At 37.9% G+C, this 22,491-nt stretch overlaps 1 protein-coding gene across 1 annotated transcript; it reads right to left on the bottom strand.

The window, feature by feature from the left end:
- Window positions 1–7,829: 7,829 nt before the first annotated feature.
- slc5a3b (solute carrier family 5 member 3b) lies at window positions 7,830–14,558 on the bottom strand. The gene is made up of 2 exons (XM_018703098.2): window positions 14,139–14,558; window positions 7,830–11,815 (listed from the first exon to the last, which is right to left on the bottom strand). Exon 2 carries the CDS (start codon window positions 11,521–11,523, stop codon window positions 9,388–9,390), a length of 2,136 nt encoding a protein of 711 aa, XP_018558614.1. The 5' UTR covers window positions 11,524–11,815; window positions 14,139–14,558; the 3' UTR covers window positions 7,830–9,387.
- Between the last annotated feature and the right edge of the window lie 7,933 nt (window positions 14,559–22,491).

The following is a 22,491-nucleotide window of genomic DNA, read 5'->3' as shown; positions in this document are numbered from 1 at the left end:
CACTCATTACCAGTTTCTAAAACTTTATAATAAAGCACTTTGTAAAAGGTTTATAAACTGTAATTATTATTAATAAATAATAATGATTTAGCAATGTCTTATGGATCAGTTATAAGATACCAGAAAGAACAAGTTTTAGATTGCCGGGATGTTATTAAATCTCTCGACAACCCTGGCCCTTTACTGCTCTAAATTAAATGAATTCATTAATAAAGACTTTTAGAGTCTGCTGTTATATATACTGGTAATAAATTGATTCTGGTGCAAGTAAGGGGTCAAACTGTCTACAAACTTACCAACCAAAATGGCTTATTACTGGCTTAAGACTGATCTGTAAAGCATTGGTAAATTATTCACATTTTCGAAAAGCAATTATTTGCAACTCATACACCTAAGGATGCCTTCTTATTCTACTTAATATCATGATGAATTAATATCATTGGATGTTACTAGCCACACATATGTGAATGAGCCAGTTATAGCGAAGCATATTGCAATTGGCTGATGTCGATCAGCCAATACAAGCGATGCTTCATATGATGCAAATATTTGCGTAAATAATTACATCAAAAATGCTGTGAGTGTTGTGAAGTACAGTTTCCCATGAGTGTGAACAAGCTCAGGACAGCAAAACGATGACTGAAATAACTAAGGGCCATCTGACTGCATAACAAGCCTTCCTGGACTAAACATTAGGGGTCAGAGAAAAGAACAGAATAGCAACGGAAACCCCAAGGCAAGACTGACATATGCAAAAGAGAGGGCAATGCCACCGGAGCCAGTGAACCATGAACCCCCTGCTAAGGCCTGAATGTTACATAAAGTTTGAATTGCAGATTCCAACTTATTTATGCCCACATAGGCAGTAATACAAAGTATGTTCTGCCACCTCACATGTTAGTGCTTGTGTGTGTGTGTGTGTGTGTGTGTGTGTGGTGTGTGTGTGTGTGTGTGTGTGTGGTATAGTGAGGTTATGCCACTCCTAAATCAGTGCTCTGAGTCACAGGAGTCAACATACATTGCATAAACAACTAGGATCAGCGACTTGATGATGAGTTTTTCGTTGGCTGGCTACAACAGCCACTGATTCATGTTACAACACAAAACCTGTCATCAATAACGTTCTATACAAATGATTCATTTTTTAATTTCAGTAGCAATATGTCTACTGTGTAGTAACTTGCTTGTGACAAGAACCTTCCTCCATCTCTCTCCTTTCTCTGCTGTTTGACCTTGGAAAACAACACAGTAGTACTTTCTCATGCATGCACAGGAGGCTTCTTACCTCCATTACCACTAGTTCCAGTGATAAACACAGATTCAGGTTAATTCAAGTTATTATGGATTAGGGTTAGGGTTAGGGTCAGACTTGAGATCATAACTTCATAATGGAACACACAGACATCCAGAGATACTGTGACAGTTATAGATTAAAGTCACTCTGTCTTGATCAAGTCACAGTCACAGTTACATTATTGTGGCTTAGCAATACAGCTATAAGCAAAAATTCATTTGACATGCCTGTCTGCCATTGGCAAACCTGGATTAATATGTTATTCATGTTCAAAACAGATATTCAGAGTTCAAAACACTTTTTGGCATTTGTAGTTCCACTTGCTTGTTGAAATCGGCTGCCTTAGTTATGCTTATATAATTCTTTTTTTTTCCCATGCTCCTGCTCAGCAAACCCCTCAACCCATGCCTAAGGCACAAAACACAGGCATACAGCCAAGTGCATGATAACTGAGTCAGAAAGACGTCAAGTTTTTGTTTGTTAACAGCTAATCGCATTAGTTTTTAAGTCCCTTAATCAACATTTTAAACGCTGCTAATAAGACAGGTCACATTAGGCTGAACTGCAGAATAACAAGTAACTCTGTAGAGTTTAAAAAGTTTAGGCTTTGGTGCACCCTGTGGTAGTAAAAAAAAGACCATGTGGTCAACAGAACTACAAATCACCAGTCATACCACCACAATATTTAGTGCTGATTCTGTCTTCAGTTATGTCTGTTCCTGGGTTAAGCTGTGTTATTCAGTCTAGCACAAAACTAGGCCTCTACTAGCAGTGCTTGTCAAGTTAATAGCTCCATTTGCAAGTTATCACATCATGAATGTTACTGTGGCTTGTAGCGAAGAGGTAAAGTACTCTGTATCACACCAGAGTCACTCCTGCCAGTTCTGAAGTGTTGAAGGTTTGTTCATTCATGGACTCAACACCTCAACACTGCAGGCTGATCCACCTGTTAAACCAAGGAGTAAAGGCACAGCCATATTTGCCATAGGTGGAATGAAATGGGTTCCACACAGGGATGCAAATGCTTTATTGAATAAGGAGGTCATGACCCCACCAATTTGTGGTGGTTGGTGATAAGTAGACAACATTTTGGTCTAAGGTCAAACGCAGCATGTTGTAATTTTTGACCTGACAAATGACGCTCTCTCTAACGTGAACCTTTAATCATAATGCCACTACTGTGGTAACAGTGCTATTTGTCATTCATTAGCAAAATACCATGTTTCTTCGTCCAGAAAAGTACGTCTCCCAAGAAAATGCAAAACATGGTGGAAGGAGAGTGAAGTTCAGTCCCTGTAGGGATTACCCAAGACCAATGGGAGGTTTGAAACATTACATGCTCAACTTTCAACCTGAGCTGTCCACTCCCCTCTCTTAAATTTTTCCACTCATATCTGTTTTCTGGAACACGTGGCAGTGAGTTCATAGTCCTATTTTATTACAGGAACACATGAGAAGAGTGATAAGGATTGTTTTTGTTTACTTACCTTATGACTTACAAGAATGTTGACAACTGTTGATAAGGTTTGCTTCTTTACATATAAACTAATCTGCTATTTTTTCTGTATTATATCAATATCAATAACTCACTGTTTCCATGTCCAGACTCCTTATCAGCACTTTACATCTGATTCTCATGCTGATTTGTCACTAATCAAGATTGTTGTTGTCAGTTTTCAGTTTGACCCAGTCTGACAGGAAAAGGCCTCACCGCTGCATGCTTCATTGACTCACATTCATCGTGTCGCAGCCCTAGACACCATTCTTCCTGCTGTTATCACTAAAGGAGGTAAATATTTCCTTTTGCCATTGAAGCCCTATTCCATGGATTAATGCCAGAATCTCAGGCATGCTGCCATAGTTTAGTCGGGCCTGTGCATGGGGAATGACAGGAATGCAGTGACTATGTGTTTGCTGTATATTTGAAAGGTCACACCACATTCCCTACATGGCTGCTCCTGTTGTCACTCAGTAAGAATGAATAACAGTGTTTTTAAAGTTTCAGAATGGATGAATAACCAGCGGCCCCTTGGCTGGGGGGCAGAAAATCACAAAAAAGTTGTTAGTCATGGTTGGAAAACAAACAAAAAAGCAGACATATAGACAGATTCTTATGTATAATGTGTATTTTTCTACAATATGCTGATAACAGAAACAGCTTGCTCATCAGAAATCAAATCTATGTCTTTTCAGTTGCAGACACTACTTTAATTGTTATTTGTAAGATACGTAGTTTACAGGTATACACAAAACCAAACATTCAATTTTCTAGAGTACTACTCACTCATACTAAGCATCACTATTCACTGATCGCTCCAATCTCTAATGATTTTTGTAGATGCAAAGAGCTGATGTTTTAGATGGTTTTTGAGGATATCCTTGCACTTCCTCTCCAAGCCAGGGATTGGGAGCCACCTGCATGGCAAAAAAAGATTTCACCAACTGATTTAACTGACACACCTCCAGTGAGTTTCAGTTAGATCACCTGAGTAGACTTGTGGTTGCCGTTTAAAAATAATGCTGTTTTTTTTTTTTTTTTTCCTGGAACATGGTTCCACATTACTGGTATACGAATGGTAGTGGAAAGACTTGTTTCAACATGGTTGTGTGTCTATCATTTGAGTGGCACACCTTATGACAAGCCAAATCCACAAAAATTGACTTCTGCAACTGTTTTTTCAACATCTTTTTATTTCCAAAGAGTGTACAGAAACCAACACCAATGGGTAAACATACAAGCATAAGGGTAATATGAGTATCTTCATATTCTGCACATCATACTGGTGCTACTGTGCTGCCTTTAGTATAAAAGTATAGTTCAACATTTTTGCTTTCTTGCTGAGAGTTAGATGAGAACATTGGTATCATTTCCTATTTTAGCCATCCACCTCACCTAAACCATTTGATTAGTAGAGACTGTTGGACACAGCAGACTGCAAGTCGGGAAGTGCCACCTCAGAGGATAAGCTCAGGGCATTAATGAACTTCTCTATATTTTACATCTGCTGCCAAAAGATTACCACCCCGAGAGATCCCAAATGGTAATCAAATAAAGACTAACTAGGTTGTATTTATATCTTGCCTAGAATGCCTTTAGGTGAATGTCTGCTTGTCTTCCTAGAGTTCATCTGATACTGATATATTGTTATACTAGAGAAGGCTGTAGCCTACATTCTAAAACATATCTGTGAATATTAGCCTTTGCAATATTTGGATGTATCTTAATATTTCTGCATAAAATGTAACTATTCAATATTTAATAACATTTATAAAATGACTACATATCTTTACATTTTTAATGTATTTTACACATAGCTATTGACACATTATAATGCATGCAGCCTAATTCATCCCACCTAATAATACCATCATTCCAACGCTGTGAAGCCATTTGGAGCATTTGTTTCAGACTATTGTTCATGTTTTCACTGTCCAAAATAGACAATGAACAAAGCATGGCCTAGATGCCAGTACTTTTCCACAAGGACAATATCATTAGTTTCCTCTTGGGAAAGAGGGAGGGTATGAGTTGACTGGGGGCTGGTGGAGCAGTGAGCAAAATGTGTACAAGAGACTTGAAAATGATATATGACAAAGAAAATCCCAACTAATTATAATTACAGTGCTGTCAAACTCAAAGAGTTTATTTGTTATTTGCCTGATATAAAATAACACCAGCACAAGCAAGATGAAGTTCTTGCCTGCAGTTTTAATACAATTAGAAAGGAAACACAAGCAAAAGTAGTGTATCCATTAGGTGAATGCTATTACATGACAGCTCCCCTTTCAATGTAAATAAACACTGGGGGTATATTCAGATCATTTATTCATTTTGAATTTATTCATTCAAGTATTTGGGGAAAAAATTAAAAATAAAAAAGTTCTTCAAGTATCAAAAGTAAAAGTACCCATCATGCACAATGATTCCTATCAGTGTAGTATTATTATAGTATAGATGCATCAACATATAAATGGCACTCTGTTGTACTGTACTGTTATACCTGGTAAAGGTGAAGTTAATTTTAACTAATTTGCATAATGTGGAAAGTTTTATTTTGAAAATGCAACATATTTTAAACTGATCATAGAGTTGTATGAATAATCCCTCTGTAGAGAATTTACAGGCTATAGCTTTTCAGACTGAAATATCCAAACATCTACTGAACAGACTGAGATTAAATTCTGTACATAAGGCTGATGAACACTCATGGTCGTTAAGTGGATGAATTCTCATGATTGACCTTCAGGTGATCTCCTGTTTTTGTCAAAAGTGTCACCAGAAGTCACACCACATGTAGGTCACACCTACTTTGACTTTTAATGAACTACCATACATCTATTTTATTGGACTGATACAAAATCTTACACAAACATTAAGGTTTCACAGATGATCTACAGCAGTAACAAATCACTTTGTTGATCCATTGACTTTGCCCCCAGAGCTATCATCGGGTTGAAATAATAATTTGTCCAACATCACTACAGCCAAATACATGAAAAACTAATGACTATCCCATTATTCTTAGCCCCAGTTCAAATTTCATGCTAGTTAGTAAGTGTCACCATGCTAACATGATAAATTATGATGTGTTAGCACTTAGACTTTGTTTTAGCAAATGATTGGTAGTTAAGGGAAAAGTATGAAGCTTTATAATATTTACACTTTTAAAATCATTGAACTAACAATATTATTTATTGATGTAATTAGTTTTTCATCTTTTTGACTTGAAATCAGTCACCCTCACATGTTGAAACATTCATTTACACTCATGTTTGAGTAAATAATGCACAGATATTAATCACATCTTCCAGTACAGGTGGACATCACACTATCATGAGTGATCACAGGCTTCCTTGGACCATGACTCCTTGGATCAAGTGAGAAACCGAAGGCTTTTGGGTGATAATAAAAGAGAGGTTTCCATTTAACAAATTACTAATTAAGTTATTTATTCACATGCCATGGTCAAGCCAGCTGCAAAAAAACCTTTCAGGGAAGGCAGGTGGTTTTCTTAATTTATTCCCATCTGCTGCCCACACACTCCCCTTTGTAGTGTGCATGCTACATTTTAACTTGTTGCCATGGAGAGTCATAGGACATCACTGATATGAGTCACTGTCTAAATGGGAGTACAGATCATGGCCTCTAAATGCCACCCTCTGACTAAAAGAGATTAATTCAACAGTGTTGATTTTGTCACTCTTGAAAACAGTGTATTAGTCAACATATTACCTAACCATGTAAAAAATCATGATTTCTTTTAAATAATTCTTACTCTGTGATGCAAAGTTGGATGTATGGACATAAACTGGTAAGAAGAGGGGATTTGTGCCATTGATCCTGGCTTTTTGATTGATTGAATCTTGTGCAAAGATGTCTGGAATCATCCAATCCTCTTTTGGCTCTGAGCAGATTAGTAAGGCCTTTCTGGGGTTTATTTAATCCTGGACAGCAAAAACAGAAAGCCCCAAAATATATAGAAACAATGATGTGGATAATTTTGTTACTATCGAAACCCAGTAGGAATTTCTTCACTACTTACAGGAACAAATGGCAAAATAGCACTGACAACAACACAGTTATTCAGAAGTGAGTGTGATTACCAACATAACCACACGGGATTAACTGCAAAGTAGAGTCCATAGATCATATGGTCTGAAGCAGCTGATTATCATATGACCAGAATGTTTCTGTTACTGCAATATTTTTCAGTACAAGTCAATGAATTTACAAGAAATTAAAAGCACATCATAATGACACTAAATTAAAAGAGACTGACCAAAATGTGTTCATCATTTTAGCAAGAAAGTATATTCTCCAACTGTTGCCCCAACAACATAAAAGGATGAGTACACATTTTTATTTTTGTCTCCACAGAAACTTTATTTTCGGTCTCTAAAAATAAAGTCCATAAAAATAACAATGTATATTCTCTCAGAAAGAAAGAAAAATGTTTTTTAAAGCTCTTTCCCATACAGCAATCATCACTTATCAATCCTCCATATGTTGCGCATCATTTATACCAGACATCGATAAGAAGTGGCTTGTCACATTATGACACTGACTTTTTGGACTGAGGTCATTCAACACTGCTCTCAAATTAATTATTGCTCAATTAAATTAATTAATACAATATAAACACAATGTTTTTTGCTTTTTTTTAAAATTGAGAGTGTGTTTATATCTGGATACCTTACTTTGTGAAAATAATGAGCACAATCCAGAAGGCCAGTAATTTTATTTACCTGGCTGAATTACCCTCAATAACATCAAGAGTAAAGTCATCCAGTGTTAATCCTGCAACATCTGAAACGTCATTTCTGCTTTGCATAATCATTCTCTGCTGATATGCAGCTAACTGAAAATGTACAACATGTGACAAAGCTGATTTATCACATGGCTTTAAACAAATGTGGTTTTCACTGCACTAAAAAAAATGGATTTAAAAAATGGCTGTAAAACTGAACACATTATTTTTTGTTTTCTTTGTCTGACTTTTTTGTTTTTTTCACTTAAGCATTGCACACTAAGACACATTTGGTAGAAGGTTTATAAAAGTGACATTAAATGACATTTCAGCACTGCAGTGCACTAAAGGTACATTGACACACAGTAGATACACAAGAAATAGCCTACTATAGAAGAAATGTATACTGTCTGTGATCCAATGAGCCCTGTATTATACACAATGTTAACATAATGCAGCAGACTCTAAACACTTTTCAACACTGTGAAACATAAAATGAGAAATGCATAAAATGTAAATTGATACAGAATCATGAGCATTGGTACTTGTGGCTTTTTGTTATAACAGTTGTGCATAAAAAGCTGTATGTTGGTATGGAATGAAACACAGATACAGCCACAAAAAAAAAAAAAACAACAAAAAAACAAAAAAGTCAAAAACAAAAAACATAGTAGAAAATGTAATTTCTGTCATTAAAAAAATACCAGTTGAGCTCCAGATGTGACTGGAATTTGGTCATCAGTGAAAACATATGGAACAGCCAATCAAATGGAGGAATAAATGATAATGATAAGGAAAAGGAATAAATGATATAATATCAAGTTTGGTTATTTCACCGCTTCCCATGGAAAACAAAACATTTTAGAAAGGATAACAATTTCTAGTCTTGTGCTTCTTCTCTCCATTTTCCATGCTGCAAAAATATGTACATATTCTAAATACCAGGTATTAGCTAATATTGGCTCGACAAAATGATTTTTGATGCAATACTTCCAGTAGGTTAAATCAAACCACTGAATGTAATTACCACCATAAACATATTGGTCATATGCAACACCAGCACAGAAGCAATGCTTCTTAGCATTTAATATTAACTTTAGTTTTATAAATGTCATTATGATCCCCTCATAAAAGAGGTTTGGATGTTGTATTGTCTACAGCAAAACATTTGGACATTTATCAGTATAATTTGCTGACAAGCTTGGATTGACTGTCCAGGGCACAATAAAATTAAGTAGTAACGACATACTTGAAATTCCACTGATATAAATGTAGCAATAATTATTGTGTTCAGCAGCAAAAACTTGTACAAAACCCTCATGGTCTATAACCTAAAATAGTTTTTTGAGTCACTACAGACATATGTATGCTACACCAGCAACTAAGCCTACAGTCACTGTCAACAAGAGTGGTGAGGAAAAAAACTTAAATCACAGATTACATGTTGTTTTCACCATACAAAAAAGAACGACAAGTGCATATGTCCAATAAGGCAAATATTAAATTCACTTAGTACTACAATTCTAAAAATCCCAGTAGATATTCTGAATGAAGGATTAACAACAAGCACTGTACAAAATGGACAGACCAGTGCCAAATAAGCTTCAAAGTCCTAAAGGAGTAGTATTTTTTTCATGTGGAGAAGCTTTAATCATTTCAAAAAAATGATTAGAATAAGCTTAGATCCCTGTTAGAGAGCTACAAAAGACAACTGTAAATATTACAGACAGAGCTTCTCAAATCTGAAAATTCAACTGTTTGTTTGTAACAGCCCCCAGCTCCCACATAATTCCACCTTCATAAAAGCCCCCACACCAGTCCCCATTAGTTCAGTGCAGGGTTCCACTACAGTGAAAAATAAACAAACATGAAGATGCCCACAGAGCAGACACATAACAGACCCAAGTTGAGGAGAAGTTTAATTCTAGGTGGCTCGTACAGCATCTCTGCAATAACTCTTGCGTCCTCCTGCACCATTTTTTGCTGAGCACTTTGTGCTGCCTCCTTATATCCACAAAACCAGTCCAATAAACGCATGCACCTGCTACTGTCTTCATTCCCACGGCAGCCTTCCTCTGCTCTGATCATCTCCATCCTTCCATTACCAAATCGTTCTGCAGGGGTGGTTGCAGGGGAAGTTTCTGTACTAGGGGTTGCTGGGTCATGGTCAGTGGATGGGACCAGGAGTTTGACATGGGCCCCATCCAAACACCTCTCCTTTGTGACATCTGGGGGCATTTCTTTATGGAGGCTTCCATCCCCATTACAATGACTCTTGTCAGTCAGCCTGTACATTTCCTCTCGGTCCTTTGCTGGAACCATATCAATATTGCGAAGCCCCCAGACTGTAGTGGTGCTAACCTGCTCCTCATCTGGTGGAGAGGTGCAGAGGCTGACCACCACCGCCACCAGACCTGAAATCCAGAACAGCACAGCAGCAAAATACATGTAGTGAACATGAACGATGAAGGTAGGCCTATCATCGAGCTGGTCACAGCGAGGCTGGCGGTAGATAAAAGCTAAGATCAGTCGTGTGGTACCTAGCATGAAACCTGTCATGCCTCCCCAAAATGCCCCTGTCTCATTACACCTTTTCCAAAACACACCTAGCAGGAAGAGGGCAGCAATTGGTGGAGTGAGGTAGCCAGCAACTTCCTGGATGTACAGGTATGTCTGTCCACCTTGCATTTCAATGATAACAGGGACCCAAGCAATGCTGATGGCCACCATGACCACAACAAACATCCGGCCCACAATCAGCAGTTCGCGTTGCGATGCCTTCTTCCTAACAGTTTGGTAGATATCCAGGGTGAAGATGGTGCTTGCACTGTTGAAGATTGAGTCAAGATCACTCATCAGGGCAGCAATCATGACTGCCATCATCAGACCCCTGAGTCCTACAGGCATCACAGCCATGACCAGACGAGGATAGGCAATGTTTGAGCAGCCAGCCTGAGAACCACACACAGACATGCAGTGCTCAGGCCCAATGCAGGCAATCTCATCTGCAAACATGATGCGGGAGATCATTCCTGGAATGACGATGACAAACATGGGCAGGATCTTGAGAAATCCAGCCATGAGTGTAGAGCATTTCGCATGAGCAATGTTCTTTGCTGCTAGCACTCTCTGAACAATGACCTGGTCTGCACACCAGTACCAAATAGATGCAGGGGTCTGGCCAAGAATGAAGCCTGGCCAAGGGATGTCTTCATCCAGAGGACCGCGAAGGATGCGTAGCGAGTTTGGTTTGGGCTCAATGCGACACGAAGGAGAATAGGTGTAATTTCCAGTAGCCATTATAGCAGAAACATTGGGAACTGCCTGCATGTACTTAGTTCTGACACCCTCTAGCCCACCAACTTTAACTAGGCTGATGATAGTTAAAGTTAGGGCCCCACCAATCATCAACACTGCCTGAAGGGCATCTGTGTACAGTACTGCCACCAGTCCACCAGTGACAGTGAGGAGAGCAGTCATACTGATGAGCAGGACGATAGACAGATAAAGGTTCCACCCCAGGGACTCCTGAATAAAGAGAGCTCCAGCATACAAGTCCACAGACAGCTTGGTAAAAATGTAAAGTAACACAGACAAGAAAGCAAAATAGACCTTCAGCCTGTTGCCACCATAGCGTTTGGAAAGGTATTGAGGCATGGTGTAGACTCCTGAGTGGATATACACAGGGATAAACACCCAGCCAAGAAGCTGCAGAAGTAGAAGTGCATTAAATTCCCATGCTCCAACTGCAAAGCCACTTGCTGCTCCTGATCCAGCCAGACCTATGAAATGTTCACTGCCAATGTTACTCACGAAGAGCGATGCGCCTATCACTATCCAGGTCATGGAGCGTCCAGCCAGGAAGTAGCCGCTCACAGTGCTGCGATTGGCTTTCCACATAGCAAAAAACCCGATGACAAGCACAAGGACAAAGTACAGTGCTACCACAGCTATGTCCGCTGTTTCCAATCCAGGACCCATTTTTACAGATTATGTTAGAAAAATCTGTCTTGGAATTAAAGCTCACAGCTATAGGAATCCTTCCAAAAGTGTAGAACATAAATAGTCAAAGTTATGTATTAAATTAATAAAAATGGAGCAATGGAAATGCTCTGCTTTGGTTTGCTGTCTGGATGGAAGCTGTAGTATCCACCGTCAGTTCAAATTCACTAGGTGTGCTTCGGAGGGGGTTATCCACCGGCACTGAGGTCGTTCTAGATTTAGAGGAGGATGTTGTAGGCCTCTGGTCTAGAAAAGCCTAGAGTTAACATTCCTGCAAGACAGCAAAGACAAAGAAAAACACCTCATTAGAGTCTTGATTTGAAAGGGAAAGACAGCGAACACAAATACTTCAAAGTTTACAACATCCTGTCTGATAACAGGATAGAAACATAAAGTGATGATCAAACTGAACATCATATCACAATCCATGACATAAAATCATCATAGTCACTAATAAAAGAGATGGTGAAACATAGCATATCACTCTATAAACCACGTAAAGACCTCTGAGTTTAATTAATTTGGTTTTGCAGCTGCTGTATTTTTCCAGTGCCGGTCCTTGGGTTTGGCCTTCCAATGACTTTCCTCCTAAATCTTTTTAACACAAAGGAATCAAGCTGTGCCAGTGTAAAAACTTCAAAGAAAGCTTAATAACATTATGTAAGAAATCAAGAAGAGTCAAGAAGGAACAACATGTAGCCAAAGACTATGTAGTTCCCGTATTACCTAATAAGTGGCCTGACTTACTTTATAGTAAAATAAATTCACAAACATGCCTGCATAGTCTCAAGCATTTTTGGAAAATGCTAAAAACAGCCACTCTGTGCTGGCACAGAATGAAAGTCATGGTTTAGGCCATGAATAAATCAGGAATAGAGGGACGCACAAGCCAACAAGACATTATCCAATTGCACAAAATACCCATGACCAATTTAAAATGTCATTTTAAATTTTACAATACCATGCTCCATACACATACCTCTTTCAGTTACACTGACATCAACAAATCTAAACCTAAACCCTTGACTACAGCCTAGAAGTAAATACACCAACTTATATTTGGTTGCATGCACTGTACTGAGCACCAGCTAAATAATTAAAACTCAACAGATACTAGATCAAAAGATAGATCAAATTAAATCCCTATGTGAGCAAATAATAATATGCATGGTGATGTGTGAGCACATCTGTTTTGCGTCAGTCAGTGAAACACACACACACACACACACACACACATACACATTTAGATGGTCTGGCCTCTCTTGAGGTTTTAGCCTGCCATGCATAGTAGAAAATCACCCCACGCCTTCATCTGCACAACCAGGCTTTATGCATAACCATCCTTCTCTATAAAAGAAGTCTTTGTTTTCATTTTACCATCTCATCATCATCAATTTCCATGTCTCCATGTGTTCACCAAAAACTGGACCAAGAGTCTCTGGCTCTGAAATACAGCAATGTCATTCAGTGGATTCATATAACTTTATTTGCAAAGTTATATAATGTGGGATTCAAACATAATCACTACCATCCCAATGTGCCAGGACCTACTTATAGAGCTCTCACTCAGACCACTGCAAAAGTAATGTGTGCTGCCTGTGAGAGAGGGACACTAACTTTAGCTCAAACTGATTTGTATAAAAACAACAGGTGTAATTCTTTTATTATTCCCCTTCCTGCAACAAAACTAAGTAGGTAACTTCTGCCAGTGGTGAGGAAAATTGGAGTTTTGCTACTAGAGAGTTTAATGTGTGAGTCTGTCAAGCTGGCAAACCAGCACTAACATGTATTAAGCACAGGGAAGCCAATTAACCAAACCTTGAGGTGTAGTCCCAAAGGTATGAATTGCTGAAAACAATTAAAGCCAAACATATGTTAACCAACTTACTCTCTAGAGAGAGGAAATTCAGACGAGTGGTCCTCTTGCACATTTCCACACATCTTAAAAACGTGGAGACTCAAACGCCCCACCTTTGTTTTCTATCATAGTAAAGGATATAATATCAATCCCGGCTGAAATGGGCTGCAGGTTTCAGCAAGCTGACGCCATGATGAAGCGGTAGCATAATGGATAGTTGCTGTACAGAACAATGCCGCTTTAATTAATGGACAGATGTGTCTGACAGCTAGAGACAGCCTTCGTGAATACAAAGGGGTGGCGACAGCAGCCCACGAACAGGCATGTAGTGCACAGATGCACCTATGAGGCGGAAGGAAATTTCTAGAACAGTCACTCATTTACCGTACTGCAAAAGCTGCGCATCTTCAAGAAGCCTATATTTCTCATTATTAGCTATCTTAAGGGCACTGCAGGATTCACATACGGATAATTAACACCACAGGCGAGTATGATATGTAATGTTACTCAGGTGTTTGAAGAATTTCTGCCTGGTTGACATCAGTGTTAAAATATAGGCCAGTCTGTGGAGACAACTGACAGAGACAATGAATGATACATAAACTGTCACTACCGAAAATACAGCTACAAATGACCACATATTTTAAAATATTTTTAAAAGTCACTCGGGTGCTCAGGTACTAGTCCTACTCACCGGCTCCACTGTTTAAAAGACACATTAACACTAAACATGTACCTTGCTTGCTAATGTTAGCAGACGCGTTAAAGATGCTAAAGCGACACTCCACGCCCCAAAGGAGAGATGTGGATGAAGAGGAAGAAGTGGCTCCGTCCTGAGGACCCGTTCCCCCCCCAACGGTCGTTGCCCCGTCGTACCACGCTGTGCTCCTTGTCAGTACGTTTATCAGACGTTGGCAGCCCGTTATCTTCTGCATGTGTCTTGACTTTCTCGGGTGCTGTGATGCCCGTTGAATAATGCTGCCTGTCCTCCTTATAGGCACCTAGTTCAATTCCACGCCCCACACGTGTGGACACCCGTGACGCGTTTGAGCGCAAAGACGCCTACTGGAAATTACTCCCGCTAATTATCCACTACTCTTGTTCTGACCTACATGTTTTTATGAGCTAAAGATTAAGAAAAGTGCGCATACTGCAAGTTAATTGCCATTCAAAACGGGAAGCCAAAGGCCGTTAAACACACCCACTTTCTGCAGCGTGATTTAACTGCAGAAGAAGCGTCCTCTAACTTAAAAAAAAAAAAAAAAAAGGAATTGCCCATAAAAATTGCACCAAACTGCTGGGATTTAAGCAGTAGCAGCTCTTCTAAACATTATAATACTTTACGGAAAATGAAGATGACATTCATACATAGATATTTGTGTATATTGGTGATTAACGAGAGAGAGGTGTCCAACTTTTTATAAACCCATAACCACTCTTTACAATAATAAAAAAAAAAATCCTCATACTTAAACTGAGCAAATCCTCTCATGCAACCACAACTAGGTATTAAGGTGGTTTATTAACCAGAAATAACAGAGCTGTAATGTCTCTAAACTGTTGCAAATCATAGAAACGTCTGGAAACCCCAGATTAATTTGTAATCTGATTGTGGGATGAAGCTTGCAATCTGGAATAATCTAGAAAGTGGCAACTGCTGTCTCTTTGAATAAGAACTAAGAACTTTTAAGTATTTGTACTTTAAGAGTTTTTATTTTGACTTTTTCATTGTTCAAATTTTTCTTAAGCCTCGTTTGAATGGAATTTTATCCTGTATGCCAGTAACAATGCCCATAAGAGATACAAAGTTATGCATACTTAACTTTTGCAACAACACATGTTTTCATTTTACAAGTGATCTGGCACAGATGAAGCTATTCACTGGAAAGCATCGCGCCAGTGATCAGGAGGAAATGGCTGTCATTTTAGAGCAATGAGAGGAAAACAGGCACCAACATGTAGTATACAGTATAATAGCTACTGTGCCATGATTGTATGAGGTTCCAACGTAAAGCTGTTTCTCAGTGTTAAGCCATAATAGGGTCACTCTGAAAAATAATATTAATTATTTTATTAATTATTTTAAGTTATATGAAATATGGGAGAAAATGCACATGTCCAGTTCTGATCAGACAGAATGTGAGGTGAGGGGCTTTGCATTCAGACCCACAAAATGAAATATTTCAGCTTGGAAGTGTGTGCATGTGTCACATAATGTTGCATGATTTTCTGCTATATAGAGTAAGTATACACTTTAATATGCAATAGATATTGGATGGATCTTTTGCATTTTACTTGAATGTGTGTGCATATGTTGGTCTACCTGACCATGGAAGCACCCCAGTTATTTTTGATCTTGCCTGTGTGCATGAATTAATGCATTATATAGCACACTTGTAATGACACTGTTGTACTACTACTACTATTATTATTAATAATGATAATAATAATAATAATGAGAGTATAACAGAACAGGACATACCAAACCACACCAATTACACAACATAACAATGATATAATAAAACTCAAACATATTTAACATAATAATAGTGATAACCTAACAATCATAATAATAACTGTCAGCAGCCTCAGCAGTCAGATGAGAAGATTATTAACGTGGTTGACTTCCAACAAAACATCCTGCAAGGCAGACATGGCTCTGCATTTTACAGGGGGAGGGAAACAGAGTAAATTTCCACTCACTCCTCTGGATAGATAGCTTGGAAATTTCCATTTCATTAAAAACTACGTTTCCCAGTAAACCCTGCGCGTTTGTGTTGCGTGCATGTTTCGCGACAGCAGTCAATTGCTCGGAGGGAAAAAGTGCTGCCCATGGATTTACTATTGTAATTATTTCTGTGTCATTTATTTTATTTATACCGTATCGGTCCGTACATCCGTAACTCGAAAGCTTGTTTATAGTTTCATCTTTAGATCACCGTGCTGTCAAATGCTTTAAGCGCAATATTGTGTGGTATTACTATAGCGTTACTATGCATTACTTGCACACAAGCACCACACAAGGACATCTTATCTGTTGAGTGCATAATCTAGTGTACAATGTATAAACTATTTATTTCAGTCAACATATTATGAAACTGACCCAGTTGTTAAATAAATATTATATCATCAACAAAAGCCAAGTGGTTTAGTTTATGGTGTTATTTTTCTTCCCCTGTTGCCAGCTTTAGAAATATATTCTGAAAACTCAAAGTGATCAATACAACTAAAGCTACATCCTCAAAGTGTTTGTCACAAATCATAAAGTAAAGGACATTAGTATAGAATGAATAAATAAAACAGTTTTGAATGATATTCTGTATTATAGGGTGAATTAAAATAGATAACATTGTATATTATGATAATTACAGACTCTATCATGCTATATTAACTTCATGTCTTAGTCTGAGCCTGTCTACTTAAGATTTATATTTGGGGCAAGTTTATGTATATATAGTGTTGTTGATCATACATCTGAGCCAGTGAGCACTTAGCGAAAAGGCAGTGGTTTCTCATCATCCATTAAGATTTTACAGTTAGTGGAGAACTAATGCACCACCTGGATCTAAAAACTGCCCTATTTTATTTGGCCATTCGTCGCCTCATTATCCCAGTCATAAGACCTCGGGTGTTGATAAGCATCAGAGCTCAACAGCTGTGTTTCACGGTGGGTTACAATGAAAATTCATGACAAATTGCCAGTTTGTTTTAAGCTTACTGCCCAGCAGGCTATTTATAAAGCAGGCCAAATGTAAGTAGTGGAGATGTAGACTGATATCAAATGTGTCTGAGCCATTTGTATAACATATTTACATTTCAAAAGCAACTCCACTTTTAATTTGGTGCAAATGCAAAAAGGTTATAAACTTTGAACACTTGGTGAAAGCTTTTGTCTTTCTGTTGCTTGAATCAAAGATCCAGCAGTGATTCTGATTCATGCATGGAAAGTTTTCTTCATGGTTAATGACTTAGGGTTTTTTTTTTTTTTTTTTTTTGAGCAAGTGGTATTTTACAATGACAGTCACACATTAACCAGCTTTGTTTGCTTGAACTAATAAATGAATACTCCAGCACTGTGACCACAGACAATGTTCAGATGCTACATTGCTAGATTGCTCAGATTTGAAAGATTAATGGACCTCATGGATGTCAACAGTGTACTAATGTCAAAACTGATGTCAAAGATTTTTTTCATGACTACAAAGTCATCGGATTTCTCAAACAGTCCATTAATACAAAGTTGTAAAGTCAAAGAGTCAAAGTATAGTAATTATTCAGTTTAAAATGAATGTGGCCTATGATTGACCACTAACTAGCAGCTTTATTGGTGTGCTTTTTTGTGTGTTTTATGACAATTCTTGCTATACATCCATGTCAGTGTTCCCTCATTAGCATCTTGGTCAGGTTTATGGGATGGAAGGCCACAAAAACACAGCTTTCTTCTCTGCTGGCAGCAAACAGAAAGAAACTAGACCAAGTGGAACAGGAGCTGGCTTCCATGTCGCTCAGTTATTTTCAGCTTTTTTCCCTCTGATTTATGAACTTGTCAATGGTAAGGCCCATGGTTGTTTCAGCTCTTGTAATAAAACCATGTAGCCAGTAACCTACCAAACTTCAAAAACTAACTAGCATTTTATGTTCCTAACTGGAAATGTAAGTTCATGATGCTGTACTCTTGCTCTCATGTCACATTACTCCAATGCTGCAGATATGCACAAATTTCCTCCCATTCAAGGGCCAGCATAAAGAGAGGAAATGGGGGAGGGGAGAAATCAGATTCAGGATAACTTAAAGATCGTGTTTACCATTACCGTCTTTTCTCAGTGAGGTCTGGGCTTGATTATCATTGGTGATAACCATCTAGTAGGAAGAATTACCTTTGGCAGATACATAGGATAGTTATGGCTCCAAATGAACCCACACAAAGCTATCCTTCGAATGATAGGAGTTTTCTGTTTTGTGTGGTGTTACCCAACTTTGTTGTTAATACCAACACTGCATGAGTAAGAGTCATGTGACACATAATATCCAGGAAAAACCTCTGCCACTGACAGTCATGTACAGCTCATCATAGTCATTTTATCCTATATGCTGTCAACTCAGACCATGAGTAAGAAAATCAAAGAGCAATCAGAGTGTGTTCTTCTTGTCTGGATGCAGATAGTGGATACACATGGATAATTGTGGTATTTTGTAGCACATTTGAGTACCTACAACCTAAGGTACTGTATGCTTGAATTCATCATGTTGCCGTAGAGCCACCTACAAGCAAAATGATGCCGAATTTTGCAGGATCACTTGGAGATATCATGTAAATTTGATTAAAAACACACAGTGCATCCAAGAACTAAAATAGTAGGCAGTGATTTCAAGAATTTAGCAAAAGGGTTGTAGGCAAATGGTACAGAATATCAAAAAAGAATTTTTGTTTGTTCTCTCTTGATCAAAAGACAAATTTTCCACTAAGAGGCATTGAACTCTGTTCAGTAGTTTTTTGAGATATCTCTAACGAACAGGGAGAAAATACCCCCCCCCCCCCCAGCAGAGGTAACAATAAACCCTTTGTTTCCCCCTCCCTCATGTCCATCTTAGTTGTGACTGATTAGAAACACCAGTGTCCTGTTACACAGCTCTCTTCATGTGAACAGTATACACACATGGCCAGAAAATTTTCTGGCAATCATCAAGTTAGCTGACTTCATAAATACTAACCTCAGTGAACCTGGAGAACAGGTCTCACAGGGCTATAGTTATCAAGTGTTTGTGTTGTATGTAAACCTGAATTTTCCAAACCAGAAATGATCTTGTTAAGAGGTGATACTTGAGACAAATGATTCAGTCAGTTCAGGTGAAGTGTAAATATGATAACTGATGAAACTACTAGAAAACAGAGGTCACATACAGCTACAAATACAGCACAGTTCAACCATTTTTTAAAAGAATTTTTTTTTTTTAATCTGATGAATCGGTTTTTCTGAGAATACCTCAAATTCTGGGAATGTTAGAGTTTTTTGCAAGGATAAAAACTCAGTTGAGTCAGAAACAGAACTGCTGAGTTTTGATCTTTCAAAATGTCATGTTGCTATAGTGCCACCTATTGTCCAAATTCTGTTATATTGTATTTGCAGGATCATCCTGATACGATACAAACAGGTGTCTTCAAAATTTGTCTTGCAATTGCACAGTGTCTTTATTGATTATGTCAGCTGTAGAGATACAGTATTGCAAAAAAATTGAATGTTTTATAACCAGATTTATGAATAATGGATAAAATTTGTTGTAAACATAATATTTTACAGTATTTTATAACATTCCAAAACAGCAAAAAGCAAGTGTAGGAGGAAATGAAGGAAAACCAAGGAAAACATGTCAAATTTGCTTCTTTGACCCAGAGTTTAGGAGATATTAGCAGGGCATTAATGCTCTATAAATAGCCACATGGTGGCTCTATCCAGACCAGAACATAAAAAATTCTTCCTATGCCCATGGCCTAGCCATCCTAACTATTACAGAAATCTCTGAAGTAGTTTTTAAGCTATTGTCCTGAATAACAGTCCAGCAGTATTAAAAACAGGAACTTCAAGGAGGAAGTTAAGTGAACGAATGAAAATTAAAAAATGTTCATGACTAAACATGACAAATGAAAACCATTTTTAACATTGAGAAGAAATTTAGAGGGTGTTACTGCAGAAATAACAGGCTTATCACTGTCCCACTTTTAGAAGACAGTGGGCAGGTACTTTCCAACTTTCTCACTCTGTCTATATAAAGCTTTTCTATTCTTAGACGTTCTTTCCATTGGTAAATACTGTATTGTCTCATTGAGTCTATAAAAAGATTCCTTCCTCTAAAAGTGAGCCTATGTTTTCTGGTGCTGCATGGATGAAATGAGCAAAGGCCAAATTGATTTTGATTTGATATCCATATAGACTAAAGGCCTGTAAATGCTGCATTTATTTTATGAAGTGGGCTGTCATGAGATGCTTTTTGTACAATCTGTTATTAGAAGTGACAAGAGGCAGCAGAATTTTATAATGTCAGCTTATCAAGAAAACTGGGTAAAGTAGAAGAACGACCAATATTAGTCATTTCATAACTGCCTGTGTTGTGCAAATATGAATAAGTGTTGGAGATTTTACACTTACTGAATTACAAGTGTTTATATGCCTTTAAAAATGGCTTTTTTTTTTTTTTTTACAAAGGGTGAAACCACAGTAAACATGTCCCATAACTCAGGATGAGTATGCTCAGGATTTGTATGCTATGTACTGATATTTTAAACACAAAGCATTGTCACTGGCCACATTATTCTAGCATAGGCAGGTTCAGAAATGTTTGAAAAATCAGGAGCTCTATCTACAGACATAAACTTGCACATACAAGCCAGTACTATATTTAGGCAAATGAGCTGTAATCAAGAGTTAAAAATACATAACTTTCAGAATCATTACATTTGTCCAATAGTGGCTTCTTTGCAGCAATTTGACCATGAAAGCCTTATTCATGCAGTCCCCTCTGAACAGATTATGTTGAGATGTGTCTGCTACTTTAACTGCATGTGTGCTATAATCTGCAGTACTGTTAATTTGTGGTTTCTGAGCACTTGAGGATTCATTAAAAATTCTTGAAATGTTCTGGATTGACTGACCTTTCTATGTTAAAGTAATGAAGGACTGTGATTTCTTTTTACTCAGTTGAGTGGCTCTTGCCATAATATGGATTAGAACAGTAGTCAAATAGGGCTATTCACTGTATAGAAGTGTGTACCACCCTACCTCTGCACAACACAACTGATGTTTTCTAACACATTAAGAAGGAAAAAAAATTCCAATTGACAAGGCACGCTTATTAATTAGAAACCATTCCAGGTGACTACCTCATGAATCTGATTGAGAGAATGCCGAGGGTGTGCAAGGCTGTCATCAAAACAAAAGGTGCCCAGAAGAATCTGAATTATAAAACATATTCTGTTTTGTTTGACACTTTTTTGTTTCCTACATAATTTCCTAGTTGGAACATAAGCTTCCAGTTTCATGTGATAACTCATTCTACCACAAGGTGGAGTTGTGCAGAGCATATTGGAGAAAATTATGGGAAAGAATAGGTGGAAACAAAGCAACTTGGACAGCTGTGAGGAAAGCACTGCTAAATGAAACACAGCAATTCAAAAGACCTCTAATCTCTCTTCAGAAAAATTATTTCTTCTCTACATGATTTTTTATTTGTGATAGTTTCAGGATGTTTCACCTCCTGCTTGATCTGAATGCCATTTAGACTTGTCACAGCAATCACAGGTGTAACAACACTAATGCTGGCTCCATTCTGCTTGAGTGGTCATGTGAGTTAGTCCAGTAAGCAAGGATACAGATTTATCATAGATACAGTGATACTGGCATTTCAGTGACTCAATAACATAACAAGAAATTGCAGCACATAGTTTGCCCCCCACAGAACATTTACAAGTCAACTCAGTATACACCAATTGGCTACATCATTATTAAAACCAGTTACTGGTGTTAATGTTGTGACTAATCAGTGTATATTTTGGTCAGAATTGTTTAATACCAAAATGTAAAAAGTGATATTTGTTAAAGAAAGTATGTTTTGCATATATGTTTATGAAACCATCCAACTGCAACTGTTAAAGGCTGCTCACAAACTGCACTGATGCATCAGTAATTATAGTCTAATCATATTTAATGTTGTAACACTAACAGAAGTAATTCTGCTCCATAATGAGTATTTGGAGCAGCAAAGTATACTTAACCAGCGTCAGACCCCAAAATCCGGTGTTGGTGTCAGTGGAGCTTTATTATGTATTGCACCTGTGCTTCTCAGGCTATGACCAGCAACATGTCTGCTGTAAACAGGGCCTGATACAGTTGTATATACATTAAAAAAAAAAAAAAATACCCATATTTCACAGTAAAAACTGGACCACACGAAAACCTAACATATTTATCTACAGTAACAAAAAAGCCAGGCTGTCTGGTAGCAGTACAGTGTGTTCACTGTCAAAAAATATCTGACAGTGAGGTGAGAGGTTTGTAAACACTGCACATCCTGGACTGTACCAAAGCCGGAGGGCG

Source organism: Lates calcarifer, linkage group LG1 (assembly GCF_001640805.2).
Source record: "Lates calcarifer isolate ASB-BC8 linkage group LG1, TLL_Latcal_v3, whole genome shotgun sequence".
NCBI classification, from domain to species: Eukaryota; Metazoa; Chordata; class Actinopteri; family Centropomidae; genus Lates; species Lates calcarifer.
The sequence above is the reverse complement of the archived record's forward strand: the minus strand, read 5'-3'. Positions and strand labels throughout refer to the sequence as shown.